General features: G+C 36.6%; 1 protein-coding gene across 2 annotated transcripts; it reads right to left on the bottom strand.

The window, feature by feature from the left end:
- Positions 1-32: 32 nt before the first annotated feature.
- LOC306887489 (protein PALS2-like) lies at positions 33-20,570 on the bottom strand. Of its 2 annotated transcripts, XM_079445246.1 has the most exons (14): positions 20,443-20,554; positions 18,137-18,215; positions 17,452-17,553; positions 13,976-14,094; positions 9,512-9,664; positions 9,128-9,277; positions 7,936-8,163; positions 5,880-6,011; positions 5,049-5,145; positions 4,857-4,928; positions 4,220-4,381; positions 3,806-4,008; positions 2,675-2,803; positions 33-2,421 (listed from the first exon to the last, which is right to left on the bottom strand). In XM_079445246.1, the coding sequence occupies exons 3-14, from the start codon at positions 17,480-17,482 to the stop codon at positions 2,245-2,247; spliced, it is 1,653 nt and encodes a 550-aa protein (XP_079301372.1). In that variant the 5' UTR covers positions 17,483-17,553; positions 18,137-18,215; positions 20,443-20,554; the 3' UTR covers positions 33-2,244. The 2 variants fall into 2 exon arrangements, with proteins under 2 accessions (XP_079301372.1, XP_079301373.1); XM_079445247.1 differs by lacking the exons at positions 17,452-17,553; positions 18,137-18,215 and having other exon boundaries at positions 20,443-20,570.
- Positions 20,571-21,448: the final 878 nt, after the last annotated feature.

Here is a 21,448-nt window from a genome sequence, read left to right as displayed (position 1 = left end):
AAATGAGGCCCCAGAAAATAAAGATTCTTAAGTGATCCAAAATTAAGATTAATTTATTAGACAGCCGTTTAATTTCAGAAAATACAACTCTGTATCGCAAAATATAGAATTTAAGTGAATACACAAGCTGGATAAAAATCAGTTACAAAGCCTTGAAAAAGACACTGGAGCGAGACACCAGAGACAGAAGTACATCACTACATACAGCTAGATAACAGGTTATGAATCCGTGAGGCCAGGTAGGTTGTGGTCATGACACACTTGGTCTATATTCCATGTTTGAATGTGATTTTGTGCCCGTGTAAAAGGAATTTAGCTAAATACAGTGCTGATTCTGTATACTATGACATACAAACAACACAATGACTTTAGCTCATTTTTAGCTCTGCAACGAGAAAACTAAAAGAATGATATTGGATGCACTTTATTTTATAGTACATGCACTTAATATAAGGTAATATAATGTAAGGTAACTTGGACTTGAGCTGCGCAAAAACATCCAGATGCAGAGGTGCAGCACCGATGAATGGAAAAATCAGCCAAGGTTATGCATTTTCAACTTGCACAAGATAAGACACTGAAAAGCAGTGAGACGCATGAAAAACAATGGTGCAATGGAACACAAAAGGTCTGTGTGAACCGGCCCTTAAGCCCAGAGTATACTTCATTGCAGTACGTTTACGCTCTGCTCCCACATGTGCCTTGAATGTTTTTGCACTAATTAGTGGCCTGGGATGTCGTTTCACAGTCGAAAAAGAAATGAATGAGACGGAACAACAAAAAACAACAACAACAACACACACACGGATGGGATGTAGTAATGAAGCACGATTTAAAAAAAAAAAAAGAAAAAAAAAATTCACTCACTCTAAAGTTGTTCCGAACCTGAATGCATTTCTTTGTTCAGTTGAACACAAAAGATGATATTTTGAATGTTGGTAACCAAATTGTTTCTGGTCCCCTTTGACTTTCATAGTATTTTTTCCATACTATGTGGGTAACCATACAACTAATCTTAATAAAATATATTTTTATGTTCAACAGTGGAAAGAAATTCAGACAGGTTTGGAACTACATGAGTAAATGACAATTTTCTTAGTGAACGACCCCTTTAAGCGTTCGCGTCAAAACTGAAGTACACTCTGGGCTATAAGGTTAGGTTCAGGATTAGTACCTAGTTATTATAGTAATACACAACGGGACTGTAAAATAAAGTGCTATTGTGATATTGTAAAAATTGAATTTGGCTTACTCCTAGCGTTCCTTGAATTTAGCTGAAATTAAAAAGGATAATAGGATGCCACTTCTAAAGATCTTAAGTTCAAGTAAAGCTGCTTCTGTAATGACTGAACTGTATGACAGATGAAGAAATGAGAGATGAATCCTGCACTGTAAACCAACGATTGTAACACTAAAATTACAGCAAGAAAACAGACCCCTGCTTTAAATACTGTAACGCAGCTTATACTTATTTGGAAAATTATTAAAATCACTATTTTAATGAAAACCATAAAAAAATAAAATAAATCCCATGTGTTTTTTTCCCTCCAAGTGCTTAAAGTGCCCCTATTATGGATTTTTGAAAATTACCTTTCATGCAGTGTGTAACGCAGCTTTAAGTGAGTGAAAACATCCTGCAAAGTTTTAAATCTGAAAGTGCATCGTGTATAAAGTTATTGTCTCTCAAAAGAAAGAGTTGACTAAATCATTGAAACGAGTCGTTTTTAAAATGAATCCAAAGCCTTTCATGTTGACATCAACATATGAAACATTAGCAGCACTGACTGCGCTCACAAACACTGCTTTAAGTGAAATTGACCAATCACCTCAGATTAGCGTCACACAAAGGAGGGGTTTCAAAAAAAAAAAAGAAAATCGCTGAGTGAATCGTTTGGGAGTTGTTGCGCAAATAAGGTAAAAATAAAGGCATATTATAAGAAAATTACAGTGTTTTTTGACCTTGCATGCATGCCTACCTGTTGTTGGGGACTCCCAAACCAAAATATGAACCTTTCATTACCCATAATGGGGGCACTTTAAGTTTAGTCAGTAGAAAATAAAAAAACGTTAATAAATAAGTACACTTTCCTTATGTCTGTCATGACTCAATGGCTAGTGTACATTTGCATAGTGACTGCTGGGTCTGTCCAGTGTGAACTTGTGTTCTGTGCCGCTGACGTATCGGTTGTGCCGCCGATGATGATGATGATGATGATGATGGAGGTGTCTGGACCACTGTACGTCTCAATAAACCCAGTTCACAGGGACCCACTGTGGTTGTGTGGACAGCTGCTCCACAGCTGCTTGCAGTTTCTCAAAGGCCTTGTCCAGATTGTCATTAACTATAGTCAGATCAAAGTAGTGATTGTATGCCCGCTTGATCCTGGCGCTTTCGTCCACTGTTTTCTTTAGGTCCGTTTCCTAAAAAGACAGGAATAGAAGTCATCACACTTACTTGTGCCTTCTAAAGAACCATTGGCCAGTTTTACTAAACGGGCCAAATTAGTGCAAGAGTAAATCCTGACAGTACTCTGCCAAAAGACCGCTGGCGCAAGCTGATAGTAAAGCTGGCCCCATATCTCAAACTCTGAGCTTATGGTAACTCCAATGTTTCTACATTATTGGGGGGAAAAAAATTGAGAAAGTGAATTTGATGGACAGAAATGAGGCTGACCGTCAGTAGCTTGGTTGTGATCCCAGCATCCAGCACAGCTTTGTGCATGGCCCGTAGTGTGTCGAGCTCTGGGGCAGCGATGAAAACCACGAATGGCATAAACTCTGATGTCTTCAGTACCTTTAGCGCCTGCAGAGCACATTAATCAAATAAATTATTTTTGTTAGGTGAAGGGAGAGAAGAAGCTTTTTGATGCTCTGAATCAATTTAACCAATTGGTCCATGAACAGATTCACTGATCTGAAGAACTCAATTGACCACAGGCAGACCAGAGGTGACACCTTCTGGTCAAAAATGTGAGCGCAACAAAAACTCTGTACAATGACACCTTTTACAAACCAATTGCAAATACTTTCAAAGTGCAACCTATTAAATGTAATCTACAAATAATTAAATACCATTACATGGGAAGGTTCTGTAAAATTTGTGTTTTGTTCATTTGTAATTCTTATTAGGTAGGGTGTACGTTCTTAGGGCTTGGCAAACTAGCTAAATTAGAAGCAATTAGGTATCATTTTCCTTTATGTATTCTATACACACACAACTTTAATTAAAATTCATTAAAAATGAATGTACATTATAACATATAATCTGAGACCATTTAAAAACCACTAGCCAATCATGAGCTCATCAGATAAACATCTAGTTGTGAACCCTCTGAATGTTAAAATGTTTGCAAACCAAGGTTCAAAAAAAACAAAACCGTTATGACATAATGAAGCCTCGTTTGTTGAAAATCACATGACTTGGTGAGTTTTATACAAGTTCTCACAATCGACTGCAAGCTCACATTCAGCTCTTCCTTTGTCCAAATCAACAAAGTGCCTGTCCTACATTTTTTTCATTTTCCAATAATACGTTTCAGTTGAATTTGCCTCACAATATGGAAGAAAATGTCTTGCTACTTCCATTTCATTACAACTTTAAAATCTCAGTAATTTTTTTTAGGTCAAAGGGGTTTTGCTGACAAATTCAGGAATCCCTGGACAGGATGAAGGAAATTTTTAGTTCATCCTGTAGCACATCCTCACCAGCTATTAATATATAAAGACTATGGTCTATTACAGATTACAACACACAGTACAATATCAAACTAAAACATCTCTTTGTGTCATTAACAAAACCACTCACCTGTGGGTTGATGTCCAGTATGCAAGTCCGTCCTGTGCGAACGACTTCATGGATGGAGTCGATTTTGGTTCCATATAGATTGCCATCATATTCTCCATGCTCAAGGTAGCGACTTGCCTTGATGTCTGTCTCCATCTCCTCCCGGGGCACAAAGCAGTATGACTGGCCATCCTTTTCGTCCTCACGTGGATGCCGAGAAGTGACTGCGAAACATGAAATTCTGATGAGTGAGACTTTTTATTGGTAAAATGACAAATGTAGTAATTATTAATGTAATACTTAACAATATTAAAGGGGTAATTTGCCTTCAGTTGGTTCCCATTGACTGTTTTTTCCCCATACTATGGAAGTCAATGGGGACCATCGACTGAAGGTGAACTATCCTTTTAATGTTAATGTTAATTATACACTCACAAGGTACAGTAGTTCCATATCGCAGCGGGTTTAACACAATCAGGCGGTTCTTGAGGCTTCGGCGACCCACTCCTTGTGCACCAATCAGCACAAGAGTTTTTCTCTGGAATGGAGGCATCTTTGCTACTTCCTCATAGATCTGTAATTCATGGCGGTCAAATTCTATTAGAAAAAGAGAAGTTTTGAAAGTTAATTCTTACATTTTAAAAATACTTACTCAACAGTGGAGTCATTAAGATCACATCCTACATTTTTTTTTTTTTTTTTTTTTTTAAATGGTAAGATTTATTATTTTACATTTTTGAAAAGCGGCTCTTCTGCTTATCTGTCTGCATTTATTTGATCAAAATTTTTGTATAACCAGCAGAATGATTTCTGAAGGGTCATGTAACACTGAAGACTGGAAAATTCAAACATGTTGATTTGGTAAAAACTCAAACATTTTTCCAGGATTATTTGATGAATAAAGTTCAAGAGAACAGCATTTAATTGAAATAGTAAATAAATTGTAATAGGGTTACAAAAAAAAAAAGTATCTTTTTGATTAATTTAATCTAACCTTGCCAAAAAAAAAATTAAAAAAAAACCCAAACTTTTGAAAGATTAAACATTAATAAAGAACCCCTAAAAATCTAACCTGCATTTTTCGCTGTCAAGTACATCATTTTCTTTTTCTTCTTTTTTCCAGTTAATGTCCCACAGAGGATTCCTAAAACAAACCCACAGGCAGAACTTTGTTTTAAGCATAAATGCAATAGGAAAGAACTTTGATATCCCTAAAATAAATTTAATCCATAACTAGGAAAAAAACAACTTAAAACCTCTGTACCTGATCCATCCAGGTCTCTCCTTACAAATGCTTTCCTCTTTTCCTCAAGAAACTGACTGGGGATCAAGCCAGTGCGGCCTCCATTTATATTACAGGCCTAAACGAAAAAGCTTCAATGTCAAATATTTCAGCAATTGGAGAAATCAGACCAAAACAAAGAACTGAGGAGGAAAAAAAAAAAAAAAAAAAGAAAAAAAAAAAAGTGGTAAAACTTTAGTTTCGGGACCAATTCTCACGATTAACAAGTTAATTTTTAGCATAGCTATTATTAACATATTGTCTGTTTATTAGTACTTATAAAGCACATATTCTCCATGATCACATTCTACATCCCAAATCCTACCCAATACCCAAATTTAACTACCTTACTATTAATAAGTGATACAATACAATATAAATGAGGAGTTTGAGGCAAAAAAAAAAAAAGAACGTTTAATGGTTTGTTAATAGCGAGAATTGGACCTTAAAGGGATAGTTCGCCCAAAAATTAAAATTCTGTCATCATTTACTCACGCTCAAGTAGTTCCAAACCTGTATGAATGGAAGAAACACATAGGAAGATATTCTGAAGAATGTGGGAAACCGAGCAGTTCTGGAGCACCATTGACTTCCATAGTACGAATTTTTTTTTTAAATACTATGGAAGTCAATGGTGCTCCAAAACAGCCTGGTTACAAACTTGTTCAAATATCTTCCTTTGTGTTCGGCAGAACAAAGAAATTCACACAGGTTTGGAACTACTTGAGCGCGAGTAAATGACAGAATTTTCATTTTTGGGTAAACTATCCCTTTAAAATAAAGTGAGACCAAAACAAATCACATGCTTCTCACTTGCCACCAGTTGGGGTCCTCCTTGTTCACTATATGCAGAATGTCTCCTTTAGAGAAAGCCAAACCCGCCTCTTTACAAGGGATCAGATTATCGGTGTCAGGATTGTAGTTGAAATGTGGCTTCAGATACACCTAAAGGGCAAAGAAAGTGTTGTTACTCCTGTTTATTACCATAACTCATTTTAAGGTGCTAATTATAGTCTAAAAATGCAAACATGTCATAGCTCACAGGCAAAATAAATTATCAATGCTGACTTCGACATATGCATATGATGAGGGGAAGCTTGTATTTTACGTATAATATCTAACCAAAAACAAACATTAAGGCTAAAGCGTTTTCATGTTGTATGGACAAAATCTGTGTTGTGTAATGCTAGGCCAATTCACATCGTCAACGTTTTGTCTATAGAATACTGCATCCTCCTGGGAAATAAATTAATAGTAACAGAGACCGCTTATGTTGGTGTGAGTTGTAAATGGGCTTCTCCATGAAGGACAACAGTATGTTTTCACATGAAATATTTATGGATCCTGGTGGATCTTTATCAGTGATAATTTCCCAACAGTAAACACACGGCGGTCATTCACTGCACATAACCAAGCCACTGAGTAAAGTTCAGGTCTAAAAAAGACAGAAATTTAGGTTTGGCACAAGGAATGGATCCCTGTACACCCTCGCCCCCGGTGTTTGCTCTTGTGCGAGGTTTTCAAACAGTATTTATTCAAAGAAAGTGGGTGAAGGACATACTTGCTTAAAGTACACTCTCAGGAAGTGGCAAAATGGTAACATGGTTGATGTGAAGCAGCACGCTGTTTGAGGACCTAAACCTATTCGGATCAGGATCTGAACCAGCAATCGTACATGGACCTGCGAAACCTGCTTAACTTGTGTGATTTCTTTGCACCAAATATGTTGCACATTACAGTCCTATATATCCCAATTATGACTCATTGTTGTGCAAAACACTTTTAACATTAGAAAGATTTGATGAAAGAAGAAGAAAAAAAAAGAAGCTAATGACTAATTTGAGGATCTATTTCTCTCCAGGCCCAGATCTCCTTAGAGTAGAAAGTAAGGGTGTGCGCATGTTTAACTCCTCCCATCTGCCCTACTTAGCACAGGTCGTGTTATTAATAGGGATAACCATGTTCAGTTTCAGCCCAATGGCATTCTGAGTCACCCAGAGGCAAGGTCTCTCCTTTTTCTTCCTCAAGGACTGTTCGAACCCATAAGCCATCAGGGGGTTATACAGCACTAAAATCAGGACTATGGGACAAGATTATTTTGTACTCTTAGCATCTGATTATGAGGGAAAGATGCTAGCAGTTCAGATGAGGATGATCTTATACAAATTCATGCCAGTTCTTGTTGCAGCAAATGTCCACCAGATTGAATTTTGTATGGATTTGTCCCATAACCGTCCAAACACAGATACCACACAGCATGTGAACAGTGTGAACAGACAAAGAATCCCCGACAACAGAACAAAGAGTAGAATGGAGTTATTAGAAATTAAGGATATGAAGTACATGCATGTAATTAATATAATGTTAAACATCTAATATTCAAGTGAATATTTCAGAGACGTCACTGGAAAGTTTGTAGTTTGGTCGGATGCGTCAAAAGCAAGTAAGTAAAACAATGCACAAGTTACTAATTAAGTGCAAAACTGCAATAAAAAAACCTGCAGTTTTGGATTAAGTGCAAAACTGCATAACTGAAGGAAATATCTATTTAATAAATGAACTAAGCCAAATAACATTATGCATATTCTTTTGGTTTTTGTACCCAGTATTTTTAAGAATTATGAATGCAATGAAAATACATGCATCTGTACTTGGTTATGGCCAAGTAGTGCCAAAAATAAAAGTATCAGTCAGTTCTGGATAAAGTGATATTGGTGCATTCCTAAGATAAATAAATACAACTGAAACCCGGTGCAATGCAACAACTAACCACAAAACTGCCATGTAACAAACAAAAAGTTGAAGAAGATTTTTTAATTTGGTGCCATTTAACTTGATTGGGTTTGCTGTGAATCGGTGGTGCGCTGACCTGTGCGGGTGGAGGTGTGTCCCTGTAGCTGGGCAGGATTTTGAGTGTGATGCTTCCATTGCAGTCCCTCAGCATGTGCTGTAATGCCATGGGGTCTTTGCCCACCTCTCGGCCGTTCACCTCTCGGATGACATCACCTGCATGCAGCATACCTTGCCTCTCAATCATGCTGCCGTGCATAACACGCGCAATGACAAGGTCGCCATCCTCCACCCGGAATGTTACACCCTAAAAGAGACGACACAATGAATCTCAGAAATGCCGGTACAAAGAGTCAGACATACTTTTTATTAAGGGATGATATATAGGGGGATATTATATTAAATTATAATATATTTAGGGCTGCAAAATTTAATTGTGAATAAATCACATTCAAAATAAAAATGTATGTTTACATACTGTGTGTGTGTACAGTGATATATATATAAAATTTAAATAATTTTTTTTTCTTAATATATATATAGTGTGTGTGTGTGTGTGTGTGTATATATACACTTTTTATACACACACGAGAATTATATACACAAATATTTTTTTTTAAATATATACAGGTGTGTGTACTTGCACATATGTAATAAATATACACAGTACACACATAGTATGTAAACAAACTTTTATTTTGAATGCAATTAATCGTATTCCAGACCAAATTATTTTATTATATTATAATATTAAAAGCCACTGAAAACAACATTATTCATTCATTCATTTATTGGATATTGCATTATATTATCTTATATTAAAAGCCACTGAAATTAATTTCTTTCAGTGACTTTTTAGATGAAATCATATTTTAAAACATCCCTAATAAATATTATTTTCAGTGTCTTTTAATATAATGAATTGTGCAATAAATGAATAAAGGTTGTTTTCAGTGGCTTTTTTAACCAACATCCTGGTCAATTTCTGACCTTGGCAGAGACACAATGACATTTTACTAGGTGTTAAAACACAGCAGCCTGCCAACTATAGATCTGCTGCTCGAGACTGGTTGGCCTTCGATCTTCTTTGTATGTGAAGCTCCAGTTTAACAATTAAGCCTAGATGTTGTTAATCCAAACACAAACATTCCAACGCAGACTAACCAAATGGCACTGCGTGGATTTGAAACACAAGCTGTTAGTATAGAGAATCTACAGAGCTGACGACTGTGGGATCTAATCCTGTGAAACTGACAACATCTGTCACTCACCAGAGGCTCTCCGGCCTTCTTCTGGATGCTGATCATGCGAACCGTGTCAGCCGGCATGAGGGATAAGCTGGCCATGCTGGTGGAATTGGTGCTGGTGGGAGGAGCTTCATATGACTTAGAGGCCACCTTGTCGTGAGCTTCTAACAGGGACTGAAAATACAGAACAGAACAAACAACAAGTTACCAAATAAATAATCTTCCTTTAAAACAAAATAAATAAAAAAAACACAGGATCAACTAATTTGTCCAATTTCTCAAGTGCTTATCGGTGATCTTGCTTCCTTTTCTGATGAGAAGACCACAGGATGAATAAATAGTTGTAAATAAACAGTCAAAATATTATCATGAAAGAGTCAGTCAGATAGACACAATGCGGTTTGGTACCTGGAAGTGCGGTTCCTTCAGGAGCTTACAGAGTTCTGCTGCACTTTCATCATGAGTGGTCAGACTGCTCATATCAGACAGGATCTCACTCACTAGCTCCACGTTATTACTTTGCACCGCCTCCAGCTTAACATCCTCCAATCGCTCGTGAGCCTGAGAGAGAGTGGGCGGAGACAAAATAACTTGAGTGTCTTGCCAAGAAAGCGATTAATGGATTACGTCTAGATTAACAAATGCACTGCCATGTACACTTCAGATGGAAGAGAGTGTTTTAACAACTGTAGAAAGTCATTAAGAATAAATTATTTAATCAAGCGGCTCAGCACTTGATTTTTATTAAAAGCTGATTTTTTAAATATGAAAAATAAAACTGTATCGTGTTAGTAAAATAAAAAAAAAAAATCAGCATCTTGATATGCCACACCTGTGAGGTGGAAGAATTATCTCGGCAGAGGAGAAGTGCTCACTAACACAGATTTAGACCGATTTGTGAACAATATTTGAGAGAAATAGGCCTTGTGTACATAGAAAAAGTCTCAGATCTTTGAGTTCAGCGCATGACAAATGGGGGCAAAAACAAGTGTTGCGTTTATAATTTTGTTCAGTGTATGTGTGTGTACTGTGTATAGAGCCCTGCATTTCGGCCCGGGCCCGACAGCCCCGACTTTTTTTACACCCCTAGGGCCGGGCTTCGGGCCAATTTTCACGTCAGAATTCAGACACGGGCCGGGCCTCAGGCCTGTTTTAGGTCTCTCCTTTTTATATTTTAGACATCAATGATGAAAAAATTTAGTGTCCCGCAGCAGCAGCGAGCGCAAGTGACTTCAGTGCAGCTGAAGAGTTCTGTGTTCAAATGCACGCAATAGGCTAAAGCTTGCTGCAAAGCCCCAGCAAACATAACCATGAATGTGTCCACGGGAAATAGTAAGGAGATATTTGAATTATTTACTAATAAACTAATGTTTTCTGAGTCCGTGTTGCGAGGATGAAATTGCTGATCCTCACTCGCGTCTCCTCATTAGACGCGCCTTTAGAGAGAAATGCATCTTTATTGATTATGATTAAGATTATAATAAAAGTTTTTTTTTTTTTCATTAAGTGATAATTTAAAGCTTTCTATAGATATATTTATCATGTCTGTGAGGCATGTATTCACTCAGCTTCGGTTCATTTTTGTGAAGCTCTCCTTTTCAAGACAAGGCAGAAAGCACATCATGTTTGTTTTATAAAAGCCCGTTTTGTTGATATTGTGAGTGCACGCACAAATAAAAGTAGATCCTTTACAGTTCCGAAGGATGTATTACTCTTACCTTTATCAGAAAAAAATAAAATTATGTCATAGGCTATTTTAAGTTGTTTGCACTAAAAAAAAAAAAAGCAAGTGTTTGCTCTGGTGCCTCCATGTCCTGCAGAGCGCGCTTTAGCTTCCACTCGCAGCACAAACTTGGATATAGGCTAGCGCACATTATTATTATTATTATTATTGTGCAGGTTTAACGTTTAAACATTGTTATTTGCTTGAACTGTTTTAGTATATCAGTATTAGCCTTTTTTTGTTGTTGTTGCTTTTTTTACCATTAAATGCTCTTTGATATTTTTTACACTTTTTCTTTTTAAACTCAGTCTTTGAAGAGGTCATTTTGTAGCCAAAGCTACAGTGGTCGAGAGAGCTCAACGCGCTGCAACTTCAGAAAACGCATGCAAATAGAAAAAGCAAATCAAGAAACCATCTTCATCAGTTTGAGAGCAGGTGGTGCAAATGCTCACAATACAACCAAATAAATTTTAAATGCAGTGCGTTTCTCTGTTTGGTTGTGTTGTGAGCATTTGCAGCATGTGCGTTGTAAAATTGAGGAAGTTGTTTTCTTAATTTGCAGGTGTTTTTTCTATTTGCAATGCGTTGAGATCTCTCGGTCACCGTACAAAATTTTAAAAGATAAATAAGAACAAATGGCAAGCAATAGCTAAATTAAATATATAGCACAAAGATAGAAATGAAATTTTGCTTAAGTTTTTATGTTTGTAGGTGTTCAGGTACAGAAATTTAATAATTACTTATAAAATAACATTTGCATATTCTTCACTCTGTGTTGCAACTTGATTTTGCATTGCCATTTGAAATTAGTGGCAAGGCAACCACTGCATTTTAATCATGAATCAGTCCCAAAAAAAAAAAAAAAATGCAATGTTTTTAATTTATTTTAGACTGCATAATTTCAAAATCTGAAGAAACATAATGGTGTGACTTTAGCTTTGTGAAATTATGCTACGTGAAACAGAAACAGACGGGCTGAATAAAACAATTTCACTCTCTGACAGCAGGTGGCGCTTATGGAACAGTGATAAAGCATTTCCTTGGTTACCACTATAAACACAGCAGTGTTGCGCGTATTAACACTCATTTAAATGCATTATACAGAGGCAAGATGAAAAGAAAACGCTGTGTAAACTTTTATGAAAACAACCAGTTCCCCTCAGAAACACATTCAAATAAAATTCAATGTTTAGGATTCCTATATTTCGCACATTTTGAATCTTGTTCTGCCTGATATGGCATTTTCTCCTCTTTGCGTCCGTCTTCAGCATCTCTGGCCTCGGTTAATGGCCGTTTACAGACTAATTAAATATAGATTAATCATTGTTAAAGCTACAAAGTTACTTGCCAAGACGGGCATTTTTATACTTTTGTATATATTTGTCCATTCAGGCGCAAGAAAGATGCTGTGAGAAACTCAATTGAGGGCTTGCACGTGTGAGAGACGCTGCTGTCTGTACACGCTGTTTACACAGGTCACAGCACGCAAGTACTGAATGGAGTTGACGAACAAAAATCCCTGATATTTCATGACTTGGACAAAAAATATATAAAATTCCCTGACTTTCAATGTCTGGAATAGACCTTTTAAAATTCCATGATATTCCAGAAATTCCATGACCCGTGGGAACCCTGATAGCAATAGATTTTATTTTAGGCAAGTCATGATGATTTGAGAAGGCTAAATTGATCAAACATAGGCTATGATCAGCTCACTGTCTGCTGCTGGCCACTTGGTCGTTACTTTAAAAAAAAAACTTAGGACTTATTACTATTTAACGAACAAAAATGCTCCAAACGTTTCTCTAAATTAATTTCATAAAAAAACTAAACGAAATACAATAATTTTGCCATTACATACAAAATGTAACCATTTTAATAGCCGAAACAGTAGTATAAGATGTTTTGGGAGAAGAGGGAAAAAAAGACACTCGGGTCGGACTCGGGCCGGTAATTCTGATAAGCTGTCGGACACGGGCCGGGCTAGGACATTTACATTTATTCATTTAGCTGACGCTTTTATCCAAAGCGACTTACAATTGCTATGTCAGAGGTCACACGCCTCTGGAGCAGCTAGGGGGTTAAGTGTCTTGCTCAGGGACACATTGGTGTCTCACAGTGGATTCGAACCCGGGTCTCTCACACCAAAGGCATGTGTCTTATCCACTGCGCCATCACCACCCGCCTGACCTGAGCGTCTCGGGCCAGGGCCTAAATTTGAAGCCCGTGCAGGGCTCCAACGGTGTATATTTAATGTGTATATATAAAAGACACACAGTATATATTTAGAAAATATTTACATGTATATATTTATATTCATATAATTTATATTATATATAAATATGTAATATATAAATAATTTATATTATATATACATATATTTATATATAAACATTACATATTTTTCTTAAATATATACACATGCATGTGTTTGTGTTTATATATACACACATAATAAATATACACAGTACACATTATGTGAACAAAAACTTATTTTGGATGTGATTAATAGTGATTAATCGTTTGACACCACTAGTATTTATTTTTTGAGATCTACATGAATATACACAGATGTTCGTGAACAAATAAGTTACAATGAATTTCTCTCTCTCGCTCTCTCAGTTTGCTCCCTATCAGGGGAAGTGTTTAAAACCCATTATGGATTGAAAACCGTGTCAGCACAGGATTATTCAGAGGAAATAGACCGTACAAACTGGACATTAATGCAAATCAAACCGTCAGTCAATTGTAAACTAACTCTTACTAGAAAAATCTACAGACAGTACAGTAACATGGACTATATATATATATATGTTTCTCACAAAGGCGTGTTGTTCCTAATCAAGCAAATTGAAACTCAACCAGTTTCTCACAATCTAAACAATTTCACACAGCTATATTAAGAATAAGAAGAGGCCGCCTGTACATCCCATTCTTATGACCTGTGACACAACCAACAACCCCTGGCCTCAAATGTGTGCACATGTGAATGCTTATGCTGATATTTAGGAGGCAGATATAACTCTTATTAACTAATAATTTAGATAAATAAAAGATTTCAAAAATAACAAGCATAATGTTAATCAATTATTTGATGTCTGCTAATAGCTATCAAACTTAAGGAGTTAAAATTAATTATTAGTTTATACCTTAGCAAGGGAACGAACTATGGGACTCTCCATAATGCCACGGAGGAAGATGAGGTCGATGTCTTTAGCTCCTGTTGAAGGCGGCAGCTCCTTGAGGTTATCCAGCACCTGCTGCATGGCTGAGGGTCACACAATTTACACACATCATTAAAATATATAAAAATCAAGATTGTAATTAAGGTGATTATGATAAAGGAAATCATAGAATAACGCAAACACCAAACTGCAGATACCCGTTTTTAAACCTTTGTTTTCTTATATGATTAAATCTTTAAGCACTACAGACCATATACATTATGGTATCAAAATATATAAAATGAAAATTTTAGTTTAAGAACTAAATCATCGCTCTCATTCTATATATAAATATTAAAAAAAGTCCAAAAAGAACAGTATGCATCAATGAATGACACGGTTTTGACTGTCATGGTGTGTGCATAAATGAGTGTGAAGTACCTGCTAATTACGTTGCTTTTTTTTTGTGCAAAAATATGCAAGCAGACACTGTCTGCTTGCATATTTTAATATTTGGTAATTCTCTTTAATGCATTTACCTTGATTTGATCTGTTTTCCTGGGAAATGTTATTGTTAAATGTTATTTTTGTATAATTTTGTCATCATTGTTTTGTTTTAATGGAGTTAAAAATTATCCTTATCAACCTTGATGTACATTCTCTTACATTATTTTGACAGTTAAAGTCTTAGGCGTGTTTTTGTTGGGGTGGGTGGATTTTGGTGAGTTTTTGGGCTGGAAATCATCCATCCAATCTGGCAACGCTGCCAATGCCCCGCATGGATGATTAGCAATTCGACTACATCAATCGGTCTAATGATGTGCTTTTTACAGAAAAGTCCATCTTGACTCTTCTTTTTTACATCTAGTCATTTAGCAGACGCTTTTATCCAAAGCGACTTACAAATGAGGACAATGGAAGCAATCAAAATCAATAAAAGAGCAATGATATGCAAGAGCTATAACAAGTCTCAAATAGCTTAATGCAGTACGTACCAAGGTTTGTTTTTTTTTAGTGTTAGAGGCCTTTTTTGCTTTTGTTAATTGTAAAATAAATAAAAAGAAAAATAGATAAAATACAAAAAGATTAGAAAAGCTAGTGTTAGTTTTTTTATTTTTATGAATAGAATTAGAAAAGAGAGTGCCAGAGTTAGAGGGTCAAATAAAGATGGAGGAGATGTGTTTTAGCCGATTCTTGAAGATGGCTAAGGGCTCAGCTGCTCTGATTGAGTTGGGAAGGTCATTCCACCAGGAGGGAACATTTAATTTAAAAGTCCGTGAAAGTGATTTTGTGCCTCTTTGGGATGAACAATAAAGTGATGTTTATTTGCAGAACGCAAGCTTCTAGAGGGTACATAAGTCTGAAGTAATGAATTTAGGTAAAGGGGTGCAGAGCCAGTGGTGGTTAATTGTAATTGATTTTAAAGGTTTGATAGAACTGGCTGAATGAAACCGGTCACAGCAACAAACTTGTCAAAAAAGACAAATGACTTCCAAAGGAAAAAAAAAAAAAAAAAATCACTCCCTCTTACTGTTAGACTCAAAGAAAAGTCCAAAAAGCCTCTGTAGGGTGACCAGAAGCTTTGTTTGATGTGGATTTAAATTTAGATGAATTGCATGTCATAGGTCAACAAGTCTATCAATGCTTAGACTCCCGATAATACATTTAAAAAATAGTTTCCACAGCTTCCTACAGCTTGGCAGGAAGTTGATTTTGGATCCCGTTTACGGTCAACACTACACAACCTACTGCTTTCCAGTAACAGAGAATGACAAAAATTCATGTGTATATTACTGCATCAGAAAGCTCTCAGACAATTATAAACAACTTGAGAGCCTCGAAAAGGGCATATTCATCACGAAGTGGAGTAATTTGCATAGTGCAAACAGTAACCATTTCCATGGTGAACAAACCCACACAGAGACCTCTCCCTCAAACCGCACAACATGGCAGAGAAAACGGTGTGTCAACAGAAGCAGCTGAAAGAGAACATGGAGCTGAGGGTCATACATGTAGGTCATTAAGCCTCTGAGATGAGCCATTTCATCAGCGCTTTTCCTCTCCAGCTCCACACAGAGCTTTATACATTCAACACTGGGATACATTCGACACTGGGAGAATGATGATGATGATGATGATGATGATGATGGAGGCTAGAAGGACTGAAGAGGTCAGTGTGGAAGAACTTGACTGATCTGCAGAAAGCAAAGTCCTGATCCCAGCTGAACTCCTCTGGTGTGACTTTAAATGCAGACCTTGAGCCAAAAACTCATCACCAAACACCAATGACTTGTACATAAGGGTACTGTATTTTAGATACGTCCAAAACTGTTTCAACAGAGGTGGAAATACAATTTAAATACATGAACTACGTTTCCATCTTTGTTGCCACAGTTTTGTTAGTGTCTTTTTCTGTTCTAAAGAAGGGGGTGTCCCAACACTTTTGTCCTTATAGTGTCTATAAGTCATTGGTGTTTGGTGATGAGTTTTTGGCTCAAGGTCTGCATTTAAAGTCACACCAGAGGTGTTCAGCTGGGATCAGGACTTGGCTTTCTGCAGACCAGTCAAGTTCTTCCACACTGACTGAATCAATCATGTCTTTTTGAACCGTGTCTTATACACAGAGGCACTCTCATGTTAGAATAGAAAAGAGTCCTGTCCAAACTGTCAATTCCCTAGAATATCATTATATGCTTTAACATTAAGATTAGTACTCATAGAAATTACTAAAGTAGTCAAACATGTTCATTAGAAGGGGGTGACTCAATACTTTTGCCAATATAGTGCATTTTGTACATTTCTTACAGTAAATATATCAAAACCTAATTTTTGATTAGTAATATGCATTGCTAAAAGAACTTCATTTGGACAACTTTAAAGGCGATTTTTTCTTTTCAGATTTTCAAATAGTTGCATCTCGGCCAAATATTATCCGATCCTAACAAACCATACATCAATGGAAAGCTTATTTATTGTAGAAATAAAAAAAAATTGACACTTAAGGTTTTGTGGTCCAGGGTCACTACACACACACACGCTACTCTAGCAGCAGCAGTATGTCTATGTACTTGCTTTGCAGCAGCAATAAACAGCAGCAATAGCCAACAGCAATACAGCAGCGTATCAAATCTACTCCGCCTAGATCAAATACATTAACACTGTCATATCCATTGCCATGCTAAATTTTTCAGCGTTGTCATGATAGAAATACTAGCACACCTTTCCTCACGTATTATTCACATATGCAGCAAATGTCGGAGAAAGAGTTACAAGGTTGCTGCCATATAAAGCTCTTAAATATCATCAACTTGTCACTAGTCTAATAAAAAAAAAAAAAAAACTGAAGCCATGCCGACAGTCCCATCTATGCGTTTGTGATATGTTTGGATATCACAAACATCACACACCCAAATGATCTAAAAAGCATCCTATAAACCTGTAAGAGGCTCTAAGGTGCTTACCTGTGCCAGACTTGGCATTGGCAACGGTCATGATTCCAATATTGCAGGGCAAGTTCACGGCTAAAACAAAATGTGTCTTCAATAGCAATGAGAACCATGCACCTGGGGACAGGAAGAAGCAAGTCCACATCAGAATGTTTATTCACTCCATCATTCTGTGCTACTTTTCAAACAGAATGAGAAAGTCAAACGGTTATGATAAAAACAACCCAGAGACATTTTTATCCATGCAGTGTTAGCTAAGTGGATCAGAAAGAATCATCCATTTAAGTGGTCTTTGAAATCTTCTAGTACGGAGGGCCTTGAACTACAAATGAGGTTAAATTAAGAGAAAAGGACTTTACCCACAAACAGACCATCTTTACACACAACAGTCCATCCACATGAGCAGAGACACGTAAACAAAGATATTCTACAAGCAAAACCTGGATCGGTTTCTGCTGATTGCTGATTAGAGCTACACAACCCTATATGATGTGTGTTTATATAAAAGCACATACAATAGGTTTTGTATAGAAACAAGAAAACTCAGTTGTACTTTACCAATGGCAACAACATTTAATTCAGCATCTCTGGATATCATAATATCACCCATAATCATTTGAGGAAGTGAGGATTTTCATGCACGTCAATCCAGCACAGAAAGGAGGATACAAAATATAACAATACATATGTAATAACTCGCCTGCAAAATGAATTTCAGGGCAGTTCACAGAACCTCTGCTCAATCTCTTCTCATCTGGAGCCCATGAAGACAAAAAAACCTGTAAGAGGTCAGATTTCCGACATTACTAAAAACTGCAAAAGCCCAAATGTGAGTTCTACTGTACAGCATTACACAGACACTGAGATTGACATCAATGCTTGTGTTTAATGTGGAAAGATGAGCATATAACTAAAAGCAATAACAACATTACCTTAATTTAAAAAAAAAAAAAGCTCACAAAAGACTGCAAAGTTTTTTCTGAGAGTAATAAAACACACTTCCGCATGATCACAGAGGATGGTGTTTCCACTATTCTTTTAACATTTTAGGCAGAACACACATCTTTTAGGGAACTAAAAAAATCAAACTCGGATACACTACCATTCAAAAGTTAGGGGTCAATATATTAATACAGCATATTCATATAATTCAACAGGAATGCATTAAAGTTGATAGTAAACGTGCCAGTTAATTTTGTTACAAAAGATTTCTATTTCAAATATCTGTACTTGTGAACTTTCTATTCAAAGATAAAAAAAAAAAAAAGAAAAAAAAAAAAAAAAAAGTATAATAGTTTCCACAAAATCATTAAGCAGCACAACTGTTTTCAACATCGATAAATGTTTATTGAGCACCAAATCGTCATATTAAAATGTTTCACAGAAATAACTTGCATTTATAATTTCAAGCAAATAAATAAAACAGTAAAACAAAAAAACGTATGAATGGTAGTGCACACCTCCAGCACAGAGCAAAATGTACTAAATCATGTCTTCGTAAGTCCAATACAATGCATATCCATTTCAAGGCTCTGACTGGTTAAGGAAGTAGAACAATACTACAACTGTGGCAACAGGTGTATAACAGATTAAGAATAAGCATGGAAGTTTAATCTGATTGGGAGTCATTATGAGATCAAGACAGCAGCCTTCCTGTCTCACTTCACAGGGGACAATTTAGTATGAAGCCACAAGAAACCACAATGTCACATATAGTGTTTCAATCACTCCATCCAACACCATTTTTAGGAACCTAATTTTAAAGCCCATCACTGTTGCACAACTAACAGTATAGGGTACTGGTGCGGGCAGAGTAATCACATGCTGCTGTCTCTGTCTTGTGTGGTGTGCTATGAATCATTGTACACAATGCGCGGTTGCACAGTATGCTGTAGAACAGTGTGTTCACACTTGAGGCCAAAGGGATGGGGGAAATGTAACTAGGCCAAGGTGTTTTAAAGTGGAGGAGCATGTAAGAGAAGCTCGCATTCAACAAAGTCAAAAAAATAAAAATACATATAATGTTTGCTTAATAAACAAACTCAAAAGTCACCAAAATAAACTAGCAGCTAACATCTCAGACTTCATATATATATATATATATATATATATATATATATACACACACACAATCAATATTGCTTTTTGTTTTCTGCTCTACCTTACATGTGATGTTCAAAAACATAACTACATGGCTTACTTGAAGGTGGAAAATAGAAGTAATTATGATGAGTCAATGAGCCAATGAATAAATCACAGCTGTGCATGATTCAGTGTTTTTCCCTCTTGATTTGCTACTAAATTATGGTCATTCAGTAGGTTGAGAAACAGTTAAAGGGCTAAACATGCTTGGCTGCTGGTGCCTATTTGAGATTTAGTTATATACGTAAACGGCCCCACTCAAGTAGTCAGAGGCAAATGTATTTGTAATTCAGATCTGCACTTATATTGTGTTGTAAATGGGTTATAACGCCACAAAGGCCATTGACCGTCTTGAATCGCGCTGCTCTCATTGTTACAGGCAACTCGCTCACAGATGACCGTCCTGGCAGTGGCACGTCTTATTCAGATACTTCATATAACCCACCATTTGTAAAGGTTTCCAGTCACGCTGGACAGTGCGTAACATCACGCATTAGATTTTTATGATGGCAACACAAGCGCACGTGCGGCCCATTCAACTTCAAGGAAACGCGCAGCGCGTGGCTCTCGCGGAGCAAGTACAGCTTTTACAAACCTGACTCGTTTTCTCCTACGTTATAAAGTCGGTTCGTTTTCGCAGTGCTCTCATTCATAGCTTGAAATGGCTGCAGCGATTAGCTGCGGAGCGCTAGTAGCAATCAGCTGTTTATTATTAGACGGCTAACAGGATTTAGCTGGTTAGCGCCCCAATCAAAAGTGTCCCCAGACAGTGTGAGACAGCTGTATAGACAGCCACGTGTAGAGCCCTGCTCACACAAACACCCGCATCTACATCCCAAATCATTCCCAGTCCTCAAGACTTACCTCACTGACCCCCCTGGGTGGACCTGCGTCCCGGTGAGAAATTTAAAGCCCCATGAATTTCCCAAGCAGACAGAACAAGACACTTATCCTCTCTAGTGCTCTATATGTCAGTAAAGACGCTCGGACCTGCCCCTTTAGTTGACGCCCGTGTGGAATAACCAATCAGAGGCACGGGATGCGAAAGGACACGCCCACTGGCTGTAGGCTGTATCCGTAGGATTACTATATAATAGCATGCGCGACTCATTTGTGAAATATGTTAGGCGTTTATGTATTTTTACTTGTACCATTATGCACCATTACTTGCTCAGGGTGTGTATGACCATGCAACAGTGTTGAATGTTATGACATACATTTATACATTTTTAATTCCCTTTATAAAGAATATATTTGGGAACTAGGAGTTTGGACAATAACCATTTTACTAGCCATCATATATATATACTCTAACAGCTGATATCCCACAAACTTTACCATACAAATGTGAATATGAGAGATGACATTTTACATCATGGTCACTGGCATTTATTTAATCATATATCATATTGTATATATCCTAAGTTATTTTAAATAAGTGTCTACTTCCCTGTTCATATTAAAAGATATTTTAGAAACTTACATTTCTTTTAAGGTCTGAAAAGTAGCCAAAACCTAAGAATACAAATTCCAAATGTTGTTAGTCTTTTATGAGGTTAAAAGCATGTCTGCGATTTATTTAATATACAACCACTATTATTAATTTCTTCAATGCATTTAATTCACAAACACTGCATAATAAATAATACAGAACACAAAGTATATGAAAACATTATCAGAGCAAAAGTTTAAAGCTACACACACTGCCACTCTCTGGTCGCCACTGATATCACTTGGTGGATGGCAAAAAACTGTGAAGACACATGAAAAAGAAAGGAAATTATATAATATATACTTAAGACAAAAACTTATTTTTTTTAATTAAACCAATTAAGGCACAAACAGATCATATTCAATCTTTAGCTTAATA

This window comes from Barbus barbus (assembly GCF_936440315.1).
Source record: "Barbus barbus genome assembly, chromosome: 21".
Taxonomy (NCBI): domain Eukaryota; kingdom Metazoa; phylum Chordata; class Actinopteri; order Cypriniformes; family Cyprinidae; genus Barbus; species Barbus barbus.
This window is presented reverse-complemented; position numbering and strand designations above follow the sequence as displayed.